The sequence below is a fragment of the Strix uralensis genome, chromosome 9 (genome assembly GCF_047716275.1).
Source record: "Strix uralensis isolate ZFMK-TIS-50842 chromosome 9, bStrUra1, whole genome shotgun sequence".
NCBI lineage: Eukaryota > Metazoa > Chordata > Aves > Strigiformes > Strigidae > Strix > Strix uralensis.
In genome coordinates, this window is record NC_133980.1 from 29,699,804 (window position 1) to 29,715,424 (window position 15,621).

At 53.8% G+C, this 15,621-nt stretch overlaps 1 protein-coding gene across 10 annotated transcripts; it reads right to left on the reverse strand.

Annotated features, from left to right (window-relative positions):
* Positions 1-1,701: 1,701 nt before the first annotated feature.
* Positions 1,702-12,691, reverse strand: NRROS (negative regulator of reactive oxygen species). 10 transcript variants are annotated; one of them, XM_074878012.1, is made up of 7 exons: positions 12,126-12,691; positions 11,196-11,451; positions 9,871-10,052; positions 8,991-9,561; positions 8,061-8,196; positions 4,684-4,807; positions 1,702-4,433 (listed from the first exon to the last, which is right to left on the reverse strand). In XM_074878012.1, exons 6-7 carry the CDS (start codon positions 4,789-4,791, stop codon positions 2,466-2,468), a joined length of 2,076 nt encoding a protein of 691 aa, XP_074734113.1. In that variant the 5' UTR covers positions 4,792-4,807; positions 8,061-8,196; positions 8,991-9,561; positions 9,871-10,052; positions 11,196-11,451; positions 12,126-12,691; the 3' UTR covers positions 1,702-2,465. The 10 variants fall into 10 exon arrangements, with proteins under 10 accessions (XP_074734113.1, XP_074734109.1, XP_074734114.1 ...); XM_074878008.1 differs by having other exon boundaries at positions 8,991-9,166; positions 9,467-9,561; positions 11,196-12,691; XM_074878013.1 differs by adding an exon at positions 5,378-5,553 and having other exon boundaries at positions 11,196-12,691.
* Positions 12,692-15,621: the final 2,930 nt, after the last annotated feature.

Sequence of the window (15,621 nt, forward strand, 5' to 3'; positions counted from 1 at the left end):
TCTTGCTGAAGTTGAGGTAGATGGTACCCACTGCTTCTCCTCCTGCCTACGAATCCATCCATTTCATCACGAGAGGCAAGCGCTTTGGTTCGGCATGACTTACCCTCGGTCAGTCCACACTGACTGCTCCCAGCCACCCTTTTCTTCTAGAAACGTGCCCCAACAAAGCATAGTTCATAGTTTTCCCAACATGAGGGTGACTGTCTTGTTGCTCCCCAGGATGTCCTTTTGGCTGTTACTGAAGATGGGTGCGACATTTGCCTTTCTCCAGTCCCTGAGGACCTCCCCTGCTCGCCATGACCTTGCAAAGATGATGTACAGCAGCTTCGTAAAGACATCAACTACGCTAAAAGCAGGAGCTGGTCTTGTTGCCCTGACACCCCTTGCACGTCCCAGCACCAGGGGAGCCTTGGCTTTCCACTTGCCGTGGCCCTGTTCTTGGGCAAAGCCGCTAACACCTCCCGTGACGGAGGAGTGTTGAGTGTCCCCCACTTAGGCTCAATATAAGCACAAACACCCGCTTTTTATCCACACCCCAGGCGGTGCCAGACACCCGGGTTCCCACCTCTGTGCGCACCCACGGCTGCACCCCACATCCCCCCACCAAAAGGAGAAGCAGCAGCAGCCGCAGCGGTGGAGGAAGCGCACGTACCCACCCTCCGAGGCCGGACCTGGAACCCGACGCAGGGGGAAACGGCCCCAGGGAGAGGGGTGCTCACGGGGGCACCCTGCTCACCGAAACACAGCTGCAGTACCTGGTGCTGGCACAGACCCGACGGAGGACAGCGCAAGGACGTATTTATAGGTCACTGTTGTCCCTCGGGCATGCAGCTTACGGGCAAAAGAACGGCTGAAACAGGTTGAGGGATTCCCCCAGCTAGGGCCTGATTTCATTTTGGCTATTTCGGTCTAAAATAGGGCCAGAAAGCAACCATTTTCTGAGGCAGATTTGACAGTTGGGTATCCAGAGCCTCGCCAGTGCTCGGCCCCAGCAGTGCTGCTGGCTGGTCTGACCTACGCCGTTTTTTCCAGGCCGACACAGCCATCAGCTCACCAACAGCCCCAATCCTTGTCCCCACACTTGTGCCAGGGAGGATCCTGCCCTGATCCCTGCCTTGGCTCCTCCTGCCTGCCCCAGCATCGCTCCCAGCTTCACGCATCTCCCTCCACCACCTCCCAGGACAACTCCAGTGTAAGGTAGAGCGACACTGGGGCTGGCTGGGGGGGCTCGAGCTCGTAGCACACCCCACATCACCCCGCTGAGCTCATCCGAGTCCAGGCAAGGACAAGCCCCCACGTGCCCACAACAGCACCGCTGCTCGTTTCCCCACACCCCCTGTTCCTGTTAAACTCGGACACACGTTTCACTGAAAAAATCCCGATGGGGCCACGGGAATAAAGCCACTCTGGTTCTCAGCAGGGCTTTTGAGTGAGCACAAGCCACCATCACTTCTCATTTCCACCCACAGTAACCCTCTGAGGAACAACGCAGCACTTCCCCAGGTAGCGTGCTGCTGGTACGGGAGAGTCAGTACGTGCTGTGACCAGGGCTGGGTGGAGGAAACCCCCCCATGCTGGTGGAACCAACAGCCCACGAGAGCAGGGCTTATGCAACAAGAAGGAAGGCTTTCTCTTATCTCCTTTGCATCCATTTAATCCAGCAGTTGCTGGAGAAAAAAAAAAAAAATCAACAATAAAATATTACCGGTGATATAATTTATTCTCCTGTTTTTCAATCAATATTTTACATTGTTGCAGCTTGGGCTATTTTTAATGAGCTTTTTCTAATCGAGATCATGACTTAACCGAGCAACAACACCCCAAAACGTGTCTTTCAGCCCTGCTGACAACACCTGTCTTATTGGTGAACACACACACACACACACATGGGTGCACACCCAGGGCTGCCTGCGAGTTTGCCAGTGCCAGCAAGACCAGCGTGGGAAGCTGTGACCACGGAGACCCTTCTCTGCAGCCCCCGGGTGATGCTCACTCCAGGCTGGGACACTTCATGGAGGCTGGCTGCAGGACTGGAGGATGTTTTGCAGCAGAAAGTTTGGTATGGGGGTGAATAAATAAAAGGAACTGCCTGAAAGAGGGGAAAAACAGTGCTGGAGGAAACAGTCTGTGCCCCTTCAGGCAAGAGGTGTTTGGTGGTGTGTCCACTCAGCTCTCGCCAACAGCAGTGAAGGTTTCTGCTAGAGATGTCCCTTTTGAGGGATGTCTCCCTTGAGGACACCCAGCACAGCCCCAAGCTCCATCACCAGACACAGCCCCACACCCTTCGGGTACCCTGGGGTATCTGTAGCAGGAACAGCAGCTCTCCCAGCACCCCCTGGTCCTCCATCCATCAAGTTTCACCACCTCATCCATCTCACCCACCTCAGAGGGGTTACTGCCTGTAATCCTGCCAACCCACTCTCATTCACTGTCCCCGAGCCCTTCCTCCTCCTCCTCCTCAGCCATCAGTAAGGGCTGGACACCCCGCACCGGCTTTTCACCATTTTCAGCAGCTTTTGCTTGAACGTGAGGAAGACGATGGCGACGGCCACGAGGAGCGTCAGGCAGGTGGGCAGAGCCAACACCAGGTAGAGGAGCGCCAGGTCGGCCGTCTGCCAGCGGCAGCTCCGCAGGACGGGCTCGGGCAGCGCCCTGGGGCTCAGCGTTCGGGAGGCGTAGCTGCACGTCACCTCCTGCCCGTCAGGGACCTGCAACCCCTCAACCTGCTGCAGGGAGTCCCACCAGCCCAGCGTGCAGCAGTTGTAGGGGTTTTGGCTGAGGTAGACCTCCCGCAGGCTCCTCCCCAGCGGGGTCCGCGTGATGTCCGGCGGCAGAGCCGGGAGGCAGTTGTCCCGCAGGTCCAGAATGCGCAGTTTCAGGATGCCCAGCGAGGTGGGGAAGACAGTCAAGGAATTCCCCGAAAGGTCCAAGCGCACGAGGCTGTTAAAGGCAGAGAAGTCCACCACGATGGAGGAGAGGTTGGTGTTCCTCAGAGACAACACCTGCAGCGTCAGAGCAAGGTCCTGCAGCCACCCCAGGTCCCTGGACAGAGCCTGATGGTTGTCAGAGAGGTCCAAATGCATCAGCGATGTCCCCTGGAAGGGGTGACCACCCAGTCCCCGCAGACCGCAGCCGGCCAAGGAGAGATGAGTCAAGGTCTTGATGCCCCTGATGTCCACGCAGGGGGGACCCTCCGCCTCACCTGCAGCGGCTGGCTGGGGACAGAGGTCAACGCGGTTGCGGCTGAGGTCCACAGTAGTGATCTTCCTGGTGTAGGTGAAAACCCCAGGAGGAAGCACCCGCAGCCTGTTGGTGCTGAGGTTGAAGAGTTGCAGGTTGGGCAGGATGTCCCCAGTCCCCACCTCCGCCCCCAGCTCCGCCAGCTGGTTCTGGCTGAGGTCCAGCTCTGTCAACAGGGCTAAGGGGTCCCCCTCCGACAGGTGAAATGTCTCCAGGCAGTTCTGGTTGAGCTTCAGGTGGGTCAGGGAGGGCATCTGGGCCAGGAAGCCCTCTGGCAGGTACCAGACCTGGTTCTGGCTCATGTCCAGGAGGCGCAGGGAGGAGAGGTTGCTGTGACAGATCTCATCCCAGAGGCTGACCGTCGTGACGTTGGTGGAGTTGCCATCGATGAGCAGGAACTGCACCGTGACATCAGCCAGGGATGTGCCGTTGGGTAGGCGCTGGTAGAAGCTCATCTCGTTGTCCTTCAGCAGCAAGGAGTGCAGCTTGCTCTGCCGAGGTAACACGGGGAAGAAGAGGAGGCGGTTGTGGGACAAGTCCAGCACCTCCAGCTCAAAGAGGTCATCACTTTCCAGGGCCAGAAACCACTCTATGACATTGTTGCTGACATTGAGCACCCTGAGCTGGGTCAGGCCGAACTCCACTACGCATGGGAGGTAGTTGTAAGCTACATTGAGCTTCTGCAGCCTCTGCAGCCCTTCAAAAGCTTGTTCAATCTCAAAGATGTAGTTCTTCTCCAGGTTCAGCTCCAACAGCTGTGTCAGGTTCATGAAGACGGATGAGTCCAGCCTCATGATGAGGTTCCTGGCCACAGACAAGGACTCCAAGGAAGACAGGTTCCAGACCAAAACCGATACCATGTCCTCAGTGAGGCGGTTTCCAGATAGATCCAGCGTTCTCAAGGCTGGCAGAGCAGAAAGAGCAGCTGCTGTCAGCGAGTAGTTGGTGAAGAGGAGGTTGTCTGCCAGGGAGAGCATGTGGAGGCCTTGGCTTCTGAAGAAAGCACCAGGCTCGATGAGCTCCAGGCGGTTCTTGGTCAAGCTGAGACGCCGCAACTGGTGGTACGAGAGCAGGGAAGCATTGCCCAGAACATGGATAGTGTTGTCATCAAGCAACAGCTCCTCGGTATCACCTTGAAGATTTGCTGGGATGGAGCTCAGCCATCTCCCAGTGCAGTCTGTGGTGCGCTGCACCTAAAGCAAGAAGTGGGTATGTAATGCTGCTCTGAGGGGCAGGAGACGGGGTGAGACGAAGCAGGAGAAGTTTGGGGAGCAGAGTGAGGACGGAGGAGGTGGCTCTACAGTTAGAGCCTCAGGACCTAGTCCACCCCTTAAGCTAAGCCAATAGTTGGGAGGGGGAAGGTCTGGAGATGCTGAGGCACCTGGGCTTTGCAGGGCAGGACCAAGCAGTCAGAAGGGTGAGGGTTTGCAAGAGAAGACTTACGAGCTCACAGCTGCCAGGAGGTGTTGCCCAGGCTGCGACCGCCCCGCTTCCCCATCCCACTGCCAGGAGGACCAGAAGCAGGGAGAGACCAGGGAGCAGGGCCTCCATCTCAGCGGTGGCACTCCTGCAGAGGTGGAGACAGAGGTGAGGAAGTCAAAAGCTGCAGACCACTCATCCCGAAAGGTCCAGCTTTTCCCAGGGAGCCCATCATGGCAGCAGCGATCCCTGTGCACGGCTGGCCTCCTGCCCGTGGCTGCTGCCTGCAGGCAGGCGCACAGCTCCCGTCATTGCCCCCAGGACCACCCAGAGGCAATAGTCTCCCAACATGCTATAGCCGTGGCCACAATGCTCCATGAGACCTGGGCCACCACAAGTTGCCCATGGAGAAATGGCAAAGACCCCCAGCACCAAGCCCACCCGCCCCAGCAGGAGCCCTTGCGGGGGTACCACCAAGGAGAGCATGGAGGGCAGGAGAAGAGAAGGGACAGGGGGGTGGCAGCCCAGTCCCCACACAGGGCAGCGCACATGGGAAAGGCACCGTCGTCGCTGCACAGCTGCTCGCCAACGCCATTGAGCTGTGAATCCCCGAGCAGAGGCTTCCCCCCCCAGCCAGGGCTCGTGCCCCCTCTCCAGCACCAAATGCTTCCCTGGGGGACACCAACCCAGCCACCACCTAGTCCCCTCCAGCACCCACCCCCGCCGCAGGTCATCCCGGGGAAGCGAAGGCTCTCCAGCGCGAGGTGCCCTGTTACTGACTTAGTGGAACCGGAGCTGACGGCATTTGCATCTGGGGAAAAGCTGAACCTCAGGCAAATGAGCAGCAAAGTCTCGGCGAGGGCTCAGCAAGCAGCGTTTTCATAACTGCCAGTGCTTGAAGAAGAAATGGGGGGTTATTTCTGGCAGCTCAGGTAGCCAGAGCCTTGCAGTGCAGAGGGAGAGGGGGACAAGTCCTGGGTTGCCTCCTTCCTTGGGAGAGCCACAAGTGTGAAGCTGGCGTCTTATCAAAGCAGCATTTACTAATCTGGTGAGGATGGAGAGGAAGCCCCCCCTTCCCCAGGCTGGAGCTGATGCACGGCAGCTTACACCCTCCCAAGCCCTCAGTCTCCAGCAGCGCCTTGCACCCAGGCACGGTGGCAGGAGAGGGACCCTGCTGTGTCCTCACTGCACCCAAAAACCAGGGGCTTTGGCTCCAGCTCGCCTTCAGCCCCTGAACCCCTCTGCAGAAGCTCACACTTTCCTTCAACCTTTCTTTGTCGCCAAGCATTGGCCTCCCCCAACATCAGAAGCACCTCCACCCTCCCTGGGGCTGCAGGGATGGCGCCTGCCTGGCCGGGAGAGCAGGCAGCAGCACTGGCAGGAAACCCCTGCCTGCACCCCACAGAGAAGACCACATGTAAGATCTCTGGGAGCACCCAGGGTGCACCCCTGCCCCCGCCCATGAAGCCACGGCTCTCGCAAGCGTGGGCATTAGCATCACACAGCCACCACGGATCTTCAAGCTGGCAAGGGAGGGGGCTCCCCAAAACCACCCAGCAGGGTTTTCCCCCAGCAAAGGTATTGGGGGGCAGTTACTCACCACGTGGGGCGGCGTGCGGGGTTTGCCACAACTCATCCTGCAGCCAGCGGCCCCTCCGGCTGCACTCGGGGGGGTTCTTGGGGCCAAGGGTCGGTGTGACCCGCTGGGTTTCTCTCCCACCCGTTTTCTCACTTAGCACTAATATAGCCTTTGCGGAAGGAGCTAACGGAAACTGCAGTCACATGGAGGCAGAGAGCGCGGCCAGGCACTTCGCTTACTGATCTCAGCACTTACAACCCGGGTCATGCACTCGCAAACAGCAAGGAGGAACCACGGGGCTGGGCAGGCAGGGAGGGGGATGCCAGGGGGAACCGGCCCCTGCCAAGGGTCACACAGCTCTTGGCTCTCCTGCTGCTCCCGAATACAAGCCAGCACCGGGGACAACCCTTGCACCGTGAATCCTCTGCACAGCTCCAGCAGCAAAACCCCTGCAAGGGTTTTGGGCAGCAGTGCCAGTGCCCCGCAGGGGTTTCTTGCCTTCGGAGCCACGCCACCGACCCTGCCAGAGCTGGAGAAAAGCCACCGGCTGGGCGGTGCTCCCCTCCACAGCACCTATGCCCATGGTGTCCCTCTAGCCCCCTGCTTGCCTCCAGCACCCAGCACAGGGGCTTCAACAGGAGCCAAGGGACGCATTTTCCACAGGGGAAGAAGAAGGTGCTGTTATTTCCCGCTGCATTCCAAGCCCCTTGGTCGAACGTGTTCCCAAGACGTTGAGTCCCCGCTCTGGGACGCCAGTGTACAGCCCCTCGCGTTGTCTAGGTGAGATCTGGGATGCTCAGATCCTACCACCCACAGACCTTTGGGTCTCCTGGGGTTGCTTGGGATTTCAGCAAACCCAGCACCCAGGGTGCAAGTTGGACCCACCTGGATCCAGGGACCTCCCAGGTACCAATCCCTATGCAAAAGTCAGCATAAATGGCTTTTGCCACAACTGCCAAGGCAGAGAGAGAGAGAAAAAAAATCCACATTTCCAAGGCAGTATGAACAGGGAGGCCCCCTTCCTCTTCACCCCCACCTACCTCTGCTCTCCATGTCCCTTCCCACCCCATGTCTCCCCTCTGCCAGCGTCCTCATGCACCCCCAAATCCCCAACAAATCCAGCCACTGAGGGGGAAAATGGTTTGCATGGGTTTAACTAGCTGGGAAAGGGTTCAGAGCGATGAAGAAAGGATTCAGCCCTGCAACAGGACCCTGCCTAGTGGGATCAGTAGGTACTACCCTACATCATCAACGCTGCACGTCCCAGGCACCCGCACCAATAGAACCTTCTGCAGCAGTCTGGAGAGGAACCGTGTTATTGCGGCACACCAAGCACCCCACCAAGGGACGTTGCAGCCTGGGTCACCCCCACCTGCCTAAGTGGCCCCCAAACTCCTGCAGCCAGCACAAATGACTGGGGAGATATTTTTTTTCTGCCTTCACCCTAAATTTCATTTCTTCTCTGGAAGGTCACTGAGCTCTCCCATGTCACTCATGAAGAAGGCTGCCTGTGGTTTCATTTCCTCCATTTTCAAGGAAGTTTGAAGTGTAAGAGTCAAGAAGGAGAAGAGAGAAGCACTCCTCATCCAAGTGAGCTGGAGCAGATGGCAAAAGCACCGCAGCAGGGCAAAATTCCCATGGCATTGCTCAAGGTCACACGAAGGGCTGAGACCGGTTGACGATTACAAACCCACTCCTCATCCCCAAAACCCTGCCACAAGCCTGACCTGCACCAAAACCTGATGCTTGGAGACACAGGACTTGGCAGAGATTCACCCCAAGGCTGGGAAGTCCTGAAGCTGTAAAACTTGAGCGTCCTCACCTGTGGCAATACTCCACTCCTGGGTGATCTGGAGGCTCCTGGGAGACCTTCCGATGAGATTCCTTCGTGTGGTGCTACCAAACAAGGTGATGCCCCAAGGGTCAAACCAGTTTCCCCCCCTGCAGCCTGGGAGGAGCTGGGAAAGAAAACAACGTTCTTCATCCCCAGCCCATCGCTTTAGCTGACCGAAGCCCAGCCAGCATAACCCCCTTACCCAACAGCGGAGGTGCTTGCTGACAGGGCACCGTGGGATGGGAGAGCCCCCGCACCACCCAACTGCATTTTGCCTACCCTGTCCTCCCCAGAAAGCAGCCGCATCCGACGGCAGCTCCCCACAGAGTGGCCGCCAGGTCTGCGCTGGGGCAGCTGGCAGCAGCCTCGCTTTTCACACTTTTCCCACATCCTGGAGCCGGATGGTTTTGAAAACATCCTGAAGCTGCTGCTTGCTCCCCTCCTCTTCCTCTCAAGCAGCATTATGCCCCCACCCAGCCCTCCAGTAAAGGCTGGATGTGTGCTTTGAGGGGGTTTTATTTATTTTTTAATATCAGCATGGTAATAGGGATTGAGCTGCTGAGAGCTACTGGTCTGATCAGCTCTTCATGAAGCTCCAGTCCGGCTCAAAGGCACAGGTGGATTAAATTGAAGATTCAGCCACGTCCACACATGCAGCTGCAATTCCTGCAGCTGTAGGAGAGGACCAGGAATTCCCATACGGTTTTACCCCTAGGGAGCTTCCTCCATTCCTCCCACCTCCTCTTCCCTCCAAACCATCTCTTTCCCCTCAACAACCCTCAAATTGTCAAACACAAACTAAGAGAAAAGTTGCGACAAGAGGGCAGCCGCCAGGTCGCCCCTGGACTGCTGCACCCAGCACAGGATCCCATGGGAAAGGAGAAACTGCAACAGAAAACAGCAACCCCATCGTGGCACCTTTGCATGCCCCTTGTTTTCCTGCAGGAAACGTGATTTCTTCTAGAGTGGAAGCACCAAGAGAAAGGTCACTCACGGTTCACAGACCAGCAGGACCAAAGCCTCGGGTGAGTTGGGGCAAAGTGAAACAGAAATGTTTCTCTGTGGGCTTCCTCTACTCCCACTGCAATGGAGACCTGAAGAGAATTAAACAAGTCGTTCTGCAAGGGATGATGGCACAAAGCAGCCCCAGAGAGCCTCCGGCTCTGCTCAGTGTCCAGCATTTTGCCCGACAAGGAGAGGATCCAGAGAGCACCCCTGCAAAGGGAAAAAGAGACAGGGAGAAGAACCAGCTGCTCTGGGAAACGAGCCTGGGAAGGCTTAGATAAATACCTACAGAAACATCGTGATCTCCAGGCTCATGGGAAACTGCGAACAGCATTACAGAAAATATCAGGTAGGCTCGAGGGACCAACTCTGTCGCAGCAGCATCTCACCTGTTGGACTTCATCAGAAAGGGAGGAGCAGTCACAGGATGAAGACCAGCATCTCCCTCCAGCCATTCATTCGCAGGCACTGTGGTCAGGGATGACTTTGAAAATTAAAGAAAATCCAAATTTTATCTTTAAAACCCACCTCAAATTTTCATTTGCTGCTTGGCTGGAGTGTGTACAGGCAGCGCAAATACATCAAGAAGACACAAGTGAAGTTAGTTAATTTAATCACCTGGTCTGGATAAAACAAGGGAAGCTTAAGGTCTATGGTTGTAGTAGTTACCTTTAATTTAAGGGGAGCTATGAACATAAAAAGGAAAACAGATAATTCATTACACGGCCAAAAGGGAAAAGCTAAAATGGCCAGCTGGACAGCTGAACTTTAAACTACAGCTCTCAAAGTTCACCTGACTGAATTTCTTGATGAGAATCCACCCAGTTTATCCCCAGGGAATAGCGAAGGACACGTCCCAGCCCAGGATGGCACGGATGCATCCACGTACACAAGTACAGGCATCTCTACAGCCCCAGCGCTGCAGCTGAACTGGAGCTCTGCAAGAAGCACAGCTTCCCTACAGCTTATTTCTTGCTGGGGAAACCAAGAGACAAAAATCAGCAATTTATAATCAGCTTTAAAATCTTCCTTTTCCCCCCGCCCCGCACCCCAGCTGTAGCCAAACCACCTGCTTGCTTGTTTACCTAGCCACTCAGTCTCCTTCCAAGGAAACGCATGTGCTAGCACTGACATTAGTCACCAAACTACAGCTTCAGGCTCTGGTTTCGCAGCGGCTCGTGTGCCTGGGAACCCCCCGTAGCAAGAGCATCCTTCCCTGCGCCGACTCCACCACCCTCTCCTGCTCCCTCTCCAGCCCGCGCTCCTGGCACGCTCTCGCTCTATGAGATTGCCCACTTATCTACAACCAAGCTCATCTTTGCTCCCCCATTTTCAGCTGTCAGGAGTCTCCTAGCTCTTGCCAGGTTTTCTGATGGAAAGAGGGCGCTCAAAGAAGACAACTTCTTTGAACCCAGAATTAATTGTGGGTTGTTCTGAGCACAGCGCAGGGGTTCTTTGCCTGTCTTTGCAGCGATGTGCTGTCTGCAGGTGTCAGCAACCATCAGGGCTGTGCAAGCTCAGGGAAGAGAGGGAAGGAAATAACCCCACCAGACTGACAAGTCCACAAGGACCTAGGTGAGCTTCCAGCATGAACAATTGGGAAAATGACACCTTTGGGCTTGGATGCCATTTCATCAAGGACATAGACACCAACCAGGAGCTCCATAGCAGCAATTTTCATAGAGGAAAATTTGACCCTTTAGTCTCCAAAAGAAAAGGCACAAGTATCCTCTACAGGGCTCAGAAGAAAGGCAGAAATAGGTCTTAGTAGAAAGCAAAACCATATTTCTGAGAGCGCAGCGCCATGTGGGAAGGGACGAGGGGAGCTGGTCAGTGGCTTGGCCACAGCCACTTCCTGGACCCCTGTGCCGGGGGGGCAAGGCTGCACCCCAGTTCCCCACCCGCAGGCAGGTCTGGCACAGGCAGCTCCATCCCTGCAGTCGCCCCTCTTCCTTCTCCCCCATCTGACAGTGTTCGAGATGCAAACGAGGAGGAAGCGGGCTGCAGAAGGGAGAGCCGCAGAAGTGATCTCATTTCCCCCTCTGCCTGCCCGCACGCGCGGCCGAGCCCACCCTGCGGCCAGGCTCCTGCCGCCTCGCGTAGCCTGCACCCACCCACCTTTCCCAGGCTGGGGGTTTGAGGTCTGCACGAGGGATCCACCACCACGCCAAAGCGAACCTCCTCCTCGGAGAGCAGTGCAGCATCCAGATCACTAGATCTTCGGAGCAGAGCGCACAGCAGGGCACATCAGATGTTGCCGGAGTAGAGCTTTGTATTTCTGTAGCAACTCCAAGCCGAGTGCATCCACTTGATCATGGGCTGAGACAGACGCCACTGCAAGTCCAGATGCTCTAGAGAACTTCTTGCAATGCACCTGCAGGAGAAGCAAGTGCCCGAAGCCAGAGAAGACAACAGAAGTTTCCTCCTAGATCTCCTCAAGAGCTGGAAGGCCCCACGACCAGGTTGCTTACATCTGCAGTTTGGTCTTTGCTGGCACCTAGACCTGAAAGCGTTGCCCAACTTTTTCCCACAGGGTTGCCAGATGTGGATAAATTGCCTTTATTTTTGTACTGTACAATAAAAGAAACCATTAAAAGCAATAAAAACCCCCTGATCCATCTACTCCAGCACATTCACCAAAGTTTTTAGGGTAAAACTGTCAGGACTGGAGGCTCCAAGTCACCAGAAGGAGAAGGTATGGACAAATCACTGCCATGACATCATTCAGCAATGCAAATTGTGGCAAGAAAAACTACTCCCATCTGTAGTCACACGTACTTTCTTCCTGCTGCCGTTTTGCTTAAGAGAAGTGAGTAATTCTGTCATTAATGCGAAGGGAAGTGAAACTATCTCAGCTCCTTATAGGGCTACGCGTATCCCACCCAGCTTTCTCCTCTGGCCAGGAGGGCCAACGTCCCTGCTACACTGCCTTATCTCACAAGCAAGGTGGATTGCAATCAGGGCTGGAAGCAAACCAGAACATTCACACTCCAAAGTCTTCCTTTCCCAGGTTTTCAGCCATGGGGCTCAGCATCCCTCCTTTCTAACCTGATACTTGTGGGACAAGTGACAGAGAAGAGCCAGTCTGCAGGGTTTCAGGACTGGAGTGTCCTCTTGCAGTTAGGGCATATTCCTTGCTCTCGCTTAAGAAAACAGAAAAAAAAAAAAAGCCAGTATATAAATTTCTGTGTCTTTTTAAAATAAACTCTAACATGAAAGTGACATCATTGTTGTATCTGAAACCTCATCCCCACAGTTGTATCTGGGAGAGACTCAAAGCAGGCTTTTACCTTTCAATCTGAGACCTCAATTAACAGAGTGTCCTGGTTTGAGTCCAGAGGGAAACTGAGCACCCCACAGTCATTCACTTACCCCTCCCCTCCCCCAGTGCTGGGAAGGAGAAAAATTAATCAAAAAAGGCTCAGGAATGGAGATAAGGACAGGGGAGGGGTGGGTCACCCACTAACAGTTACAGGCAAAAGTCAGGCTCCTTAGGGGAAGAAAAAAAGATGTCACTTTAATTCAAAACACTAACGATAATGGCACTTAACAAGCAGAATGGGACAGTGAGAAGCGTTACCATATCTTAAAACACCTCCCCTCCTCCTCCCTTCTTCCCGGGCTCAGCTTTGTTCCCCATATCGCCACCTCCTCCCCCAGGGGATGGAGGGTGCAGTCAGTCCTGCTGCTTCTTCCTCCAAGGAGGGGGGTGATCACTCTCTGCATTCCCCCCTGCTCCACGGGGCACCCCTCTCGTGGGAGACAGTCTGCCACAAACTTTTCTCCGCTGTGGTGGGACACATTCTTCTCGAGATGCTCCGGCGTGGGTCACCGCCACATGCTGCATTCCTCCCAGCGCAGAGCTGCAACAGCGAGGGCAGCTTCTCCGCTCAGAGTCCCGGGGGTCCTCCACAGGCCTCAGGCGAGTCTCTGCTCCTCCGGTGACCTCCACAGGAGGCAAGGGGGGCGGCCCTGCCCTCTCACCACAGGATACAGGGGGGCTCTCTGCTCCAGCAGATCTCCCCCTCTTCCTCCTCCTTCCTTCCACTGACCTCGGTGTTCACAGAGGTGTCCTTCTCATAACCCGTCCTCAAAATCCACTTCCCAAACCCTCTCTCAGGTTCCCCTTCTTAAATACGTTATTGCAGGGGCACAGCCACCATCGCTAATTGGCCTGGCCTTGGCCAGAGATGGGTCTGACTTGGAGCTGGAGAAGCTTTGAGAAGCTTCTCACAGGGGCCACCCCTGTAATCCCCCTCCCCCACTACCAAAAACCCCACCACACAAACCCAGCACACACAGAATTGCAAGGGGAGAGGAAGCTCAAACAGATGCATCAATTAATAAAGTAGATCATCTGCTCCTGCACTCCATTCTTCTTCTGAGAAGAGCAGCTAACAGTCTGCCAGGAAAGAGAAGCCACGTGCCAGAGATGCACAGCACGGTGGGGCAGGATCACTGGGTCACAGGTTGACACCCAAAACCAACTTACTTACATACTGCACACTCTCCTGAGTCTCACTAATGTTTATTTCAACTCTGCTCCAGTTCTGCATGTGTATTTTTCCACGAAAATAATTCGACCTAGTACAAAGACAAAAATCACATGCTAAAGCCAAGATAAAATCTCGTGGCCATTTACAAAGCATGAGATCCTACCCTCGAGCTCTGCTGTTGCACAAGACCTTGCAGAAGGGCTCAGGTGCCCAACGTCAGATGGGATCCGGCATGAGAAAATGTTCTCTGTCACCTGAGCACCAAAAAAACCAACCAAACCGGAAAAAAAAAGCCAACAAAAAAACCCAAAAGGTGATTTGGAAGTGGCAAACAGAGGCTGAAAAGCTTTAACCACTGCAGTATTTGGAATATCAAACAATAAGCATTTTGGTCAACATCCATTTCCTTACTGGCAGGCTTGTCCAGCGCTTTATTAACTCACATATTGAAGTTGGTGGAATGTACTCTCTTAAATTACTGTTTAAAGCAATCGGATACTGTTTACTTCTCCCAAGCATAGGAAACAAAATAACTTCATAACCTTGGTTTAATAACTTACTTACAGGCTTTCAGTCTCCAATCACTAAAGTCTTTCTTGCAGCTGAAGCTGCAACCAGCAGTTTGTCACCTGCAGTCGGGTACCCTGGAGGTTTGGGGGGTGGAGAACAGCCCGTACCCGACTCACTCTCAGATTTAATGCACTGAGCTACAGAGAGTCGAGGGAAGGTCCACACACACTGCACATGCACCTACTTGGGTTGAAAATAGGTCTGTGCTTCCTGTATTGATCAGGTTTTGTCTTGCCTCGATTTCCAACTCACCTGCTGCAAACTGAAGCTGACAGACTGCTTTAAACAAAGACATCAGAACAAAGGATGCAAGCACGCCTTGCTGCAGGGACATGGCCGAGCTTGAATGTTTGCAGGAGAATGGTGTTTGTAGCTGTAGCCTACACGCTGTTGTAAAACTGCCATTTCCACAGCTGTCCCTGGCTTCGGAGCGTGCCTCTAAACATCTGCAGGCTGCACTCTGCAAACAAGAGCACGCTCACGGCCTGAAATCAGAAGTTCAAGAAAGGACAATATCATTTTAAAAATCACTTTGCAAAACACACAGTGAAATATTTAGGGACACAGTGCCCACCCTGAGTATTCAAACACTGTAGACATAGAAAGGTTGGGATGGTCACTCACTGACACAGTGATGCTCCTGCTGTTTCTGGATAAAATTACCGAAGGTTTAGCTGCAGAGACGGGGAGCTCACAAGATCAGATGCTACACAAAAGACAAGAACAGGCAAGGTTATATCTTCATACTTTTCCCCATTCAAACATTGCCTGCAGGTAAATATATAGCTTTTAACGTAAGTAGAACAACATGGATTAAAAAACCAAAATAAATCAAGTAAACATGAAACAACTCCAGCTAGCTCACAACAAATCTGCAAGTGCAGGCATGGAAGGGAAGAGACACCCTTGGTTCTTGAGCTGGTAAAATTGCAGAACAATGAACAACACTTGTAACATACAACAAGTTTGATTTTAAAATCCCTTTTCAACGATTTTGGGGGTTTTTTTTCCCCACTGCGATGGAATTATTTTTTTTTTTTAAATAATCTTTTGATGATATCACTATTTCCCGGTCATAAACGCCCGAGAGGAAGAAAAACAAGTCTGGGAAAAACTAAAGCTTGAACGGCAACAGTGCCATTTTTGTTTAAGCCTCTCAAATCCCTTTCTATCTTTTAAGGTGATCTTGGAGTCTCAGCTCAGTTTGCTGCCACTGCAAGTAATTTTCAGAACTGCAAAGATTTGTTCAGCCTAATTTCAGGAGCAAGGGTTCAAATGAATAAATATATTTAAAGAGATCTATGTCCGTTATCCACTTCTCAACGATCAGCTGTTCGTTGAGGGGTTTTGTTTCATTTTTTAAGAGGACAGGAAGCAAATGCTAATGGAGAAGGTTCCACATTAAACATTTTATTTTGCACAATGCTTCGGCAATTCAAAGTCTGGGTTCCCACAGCACTGTTAACTTTGCCCTCTTG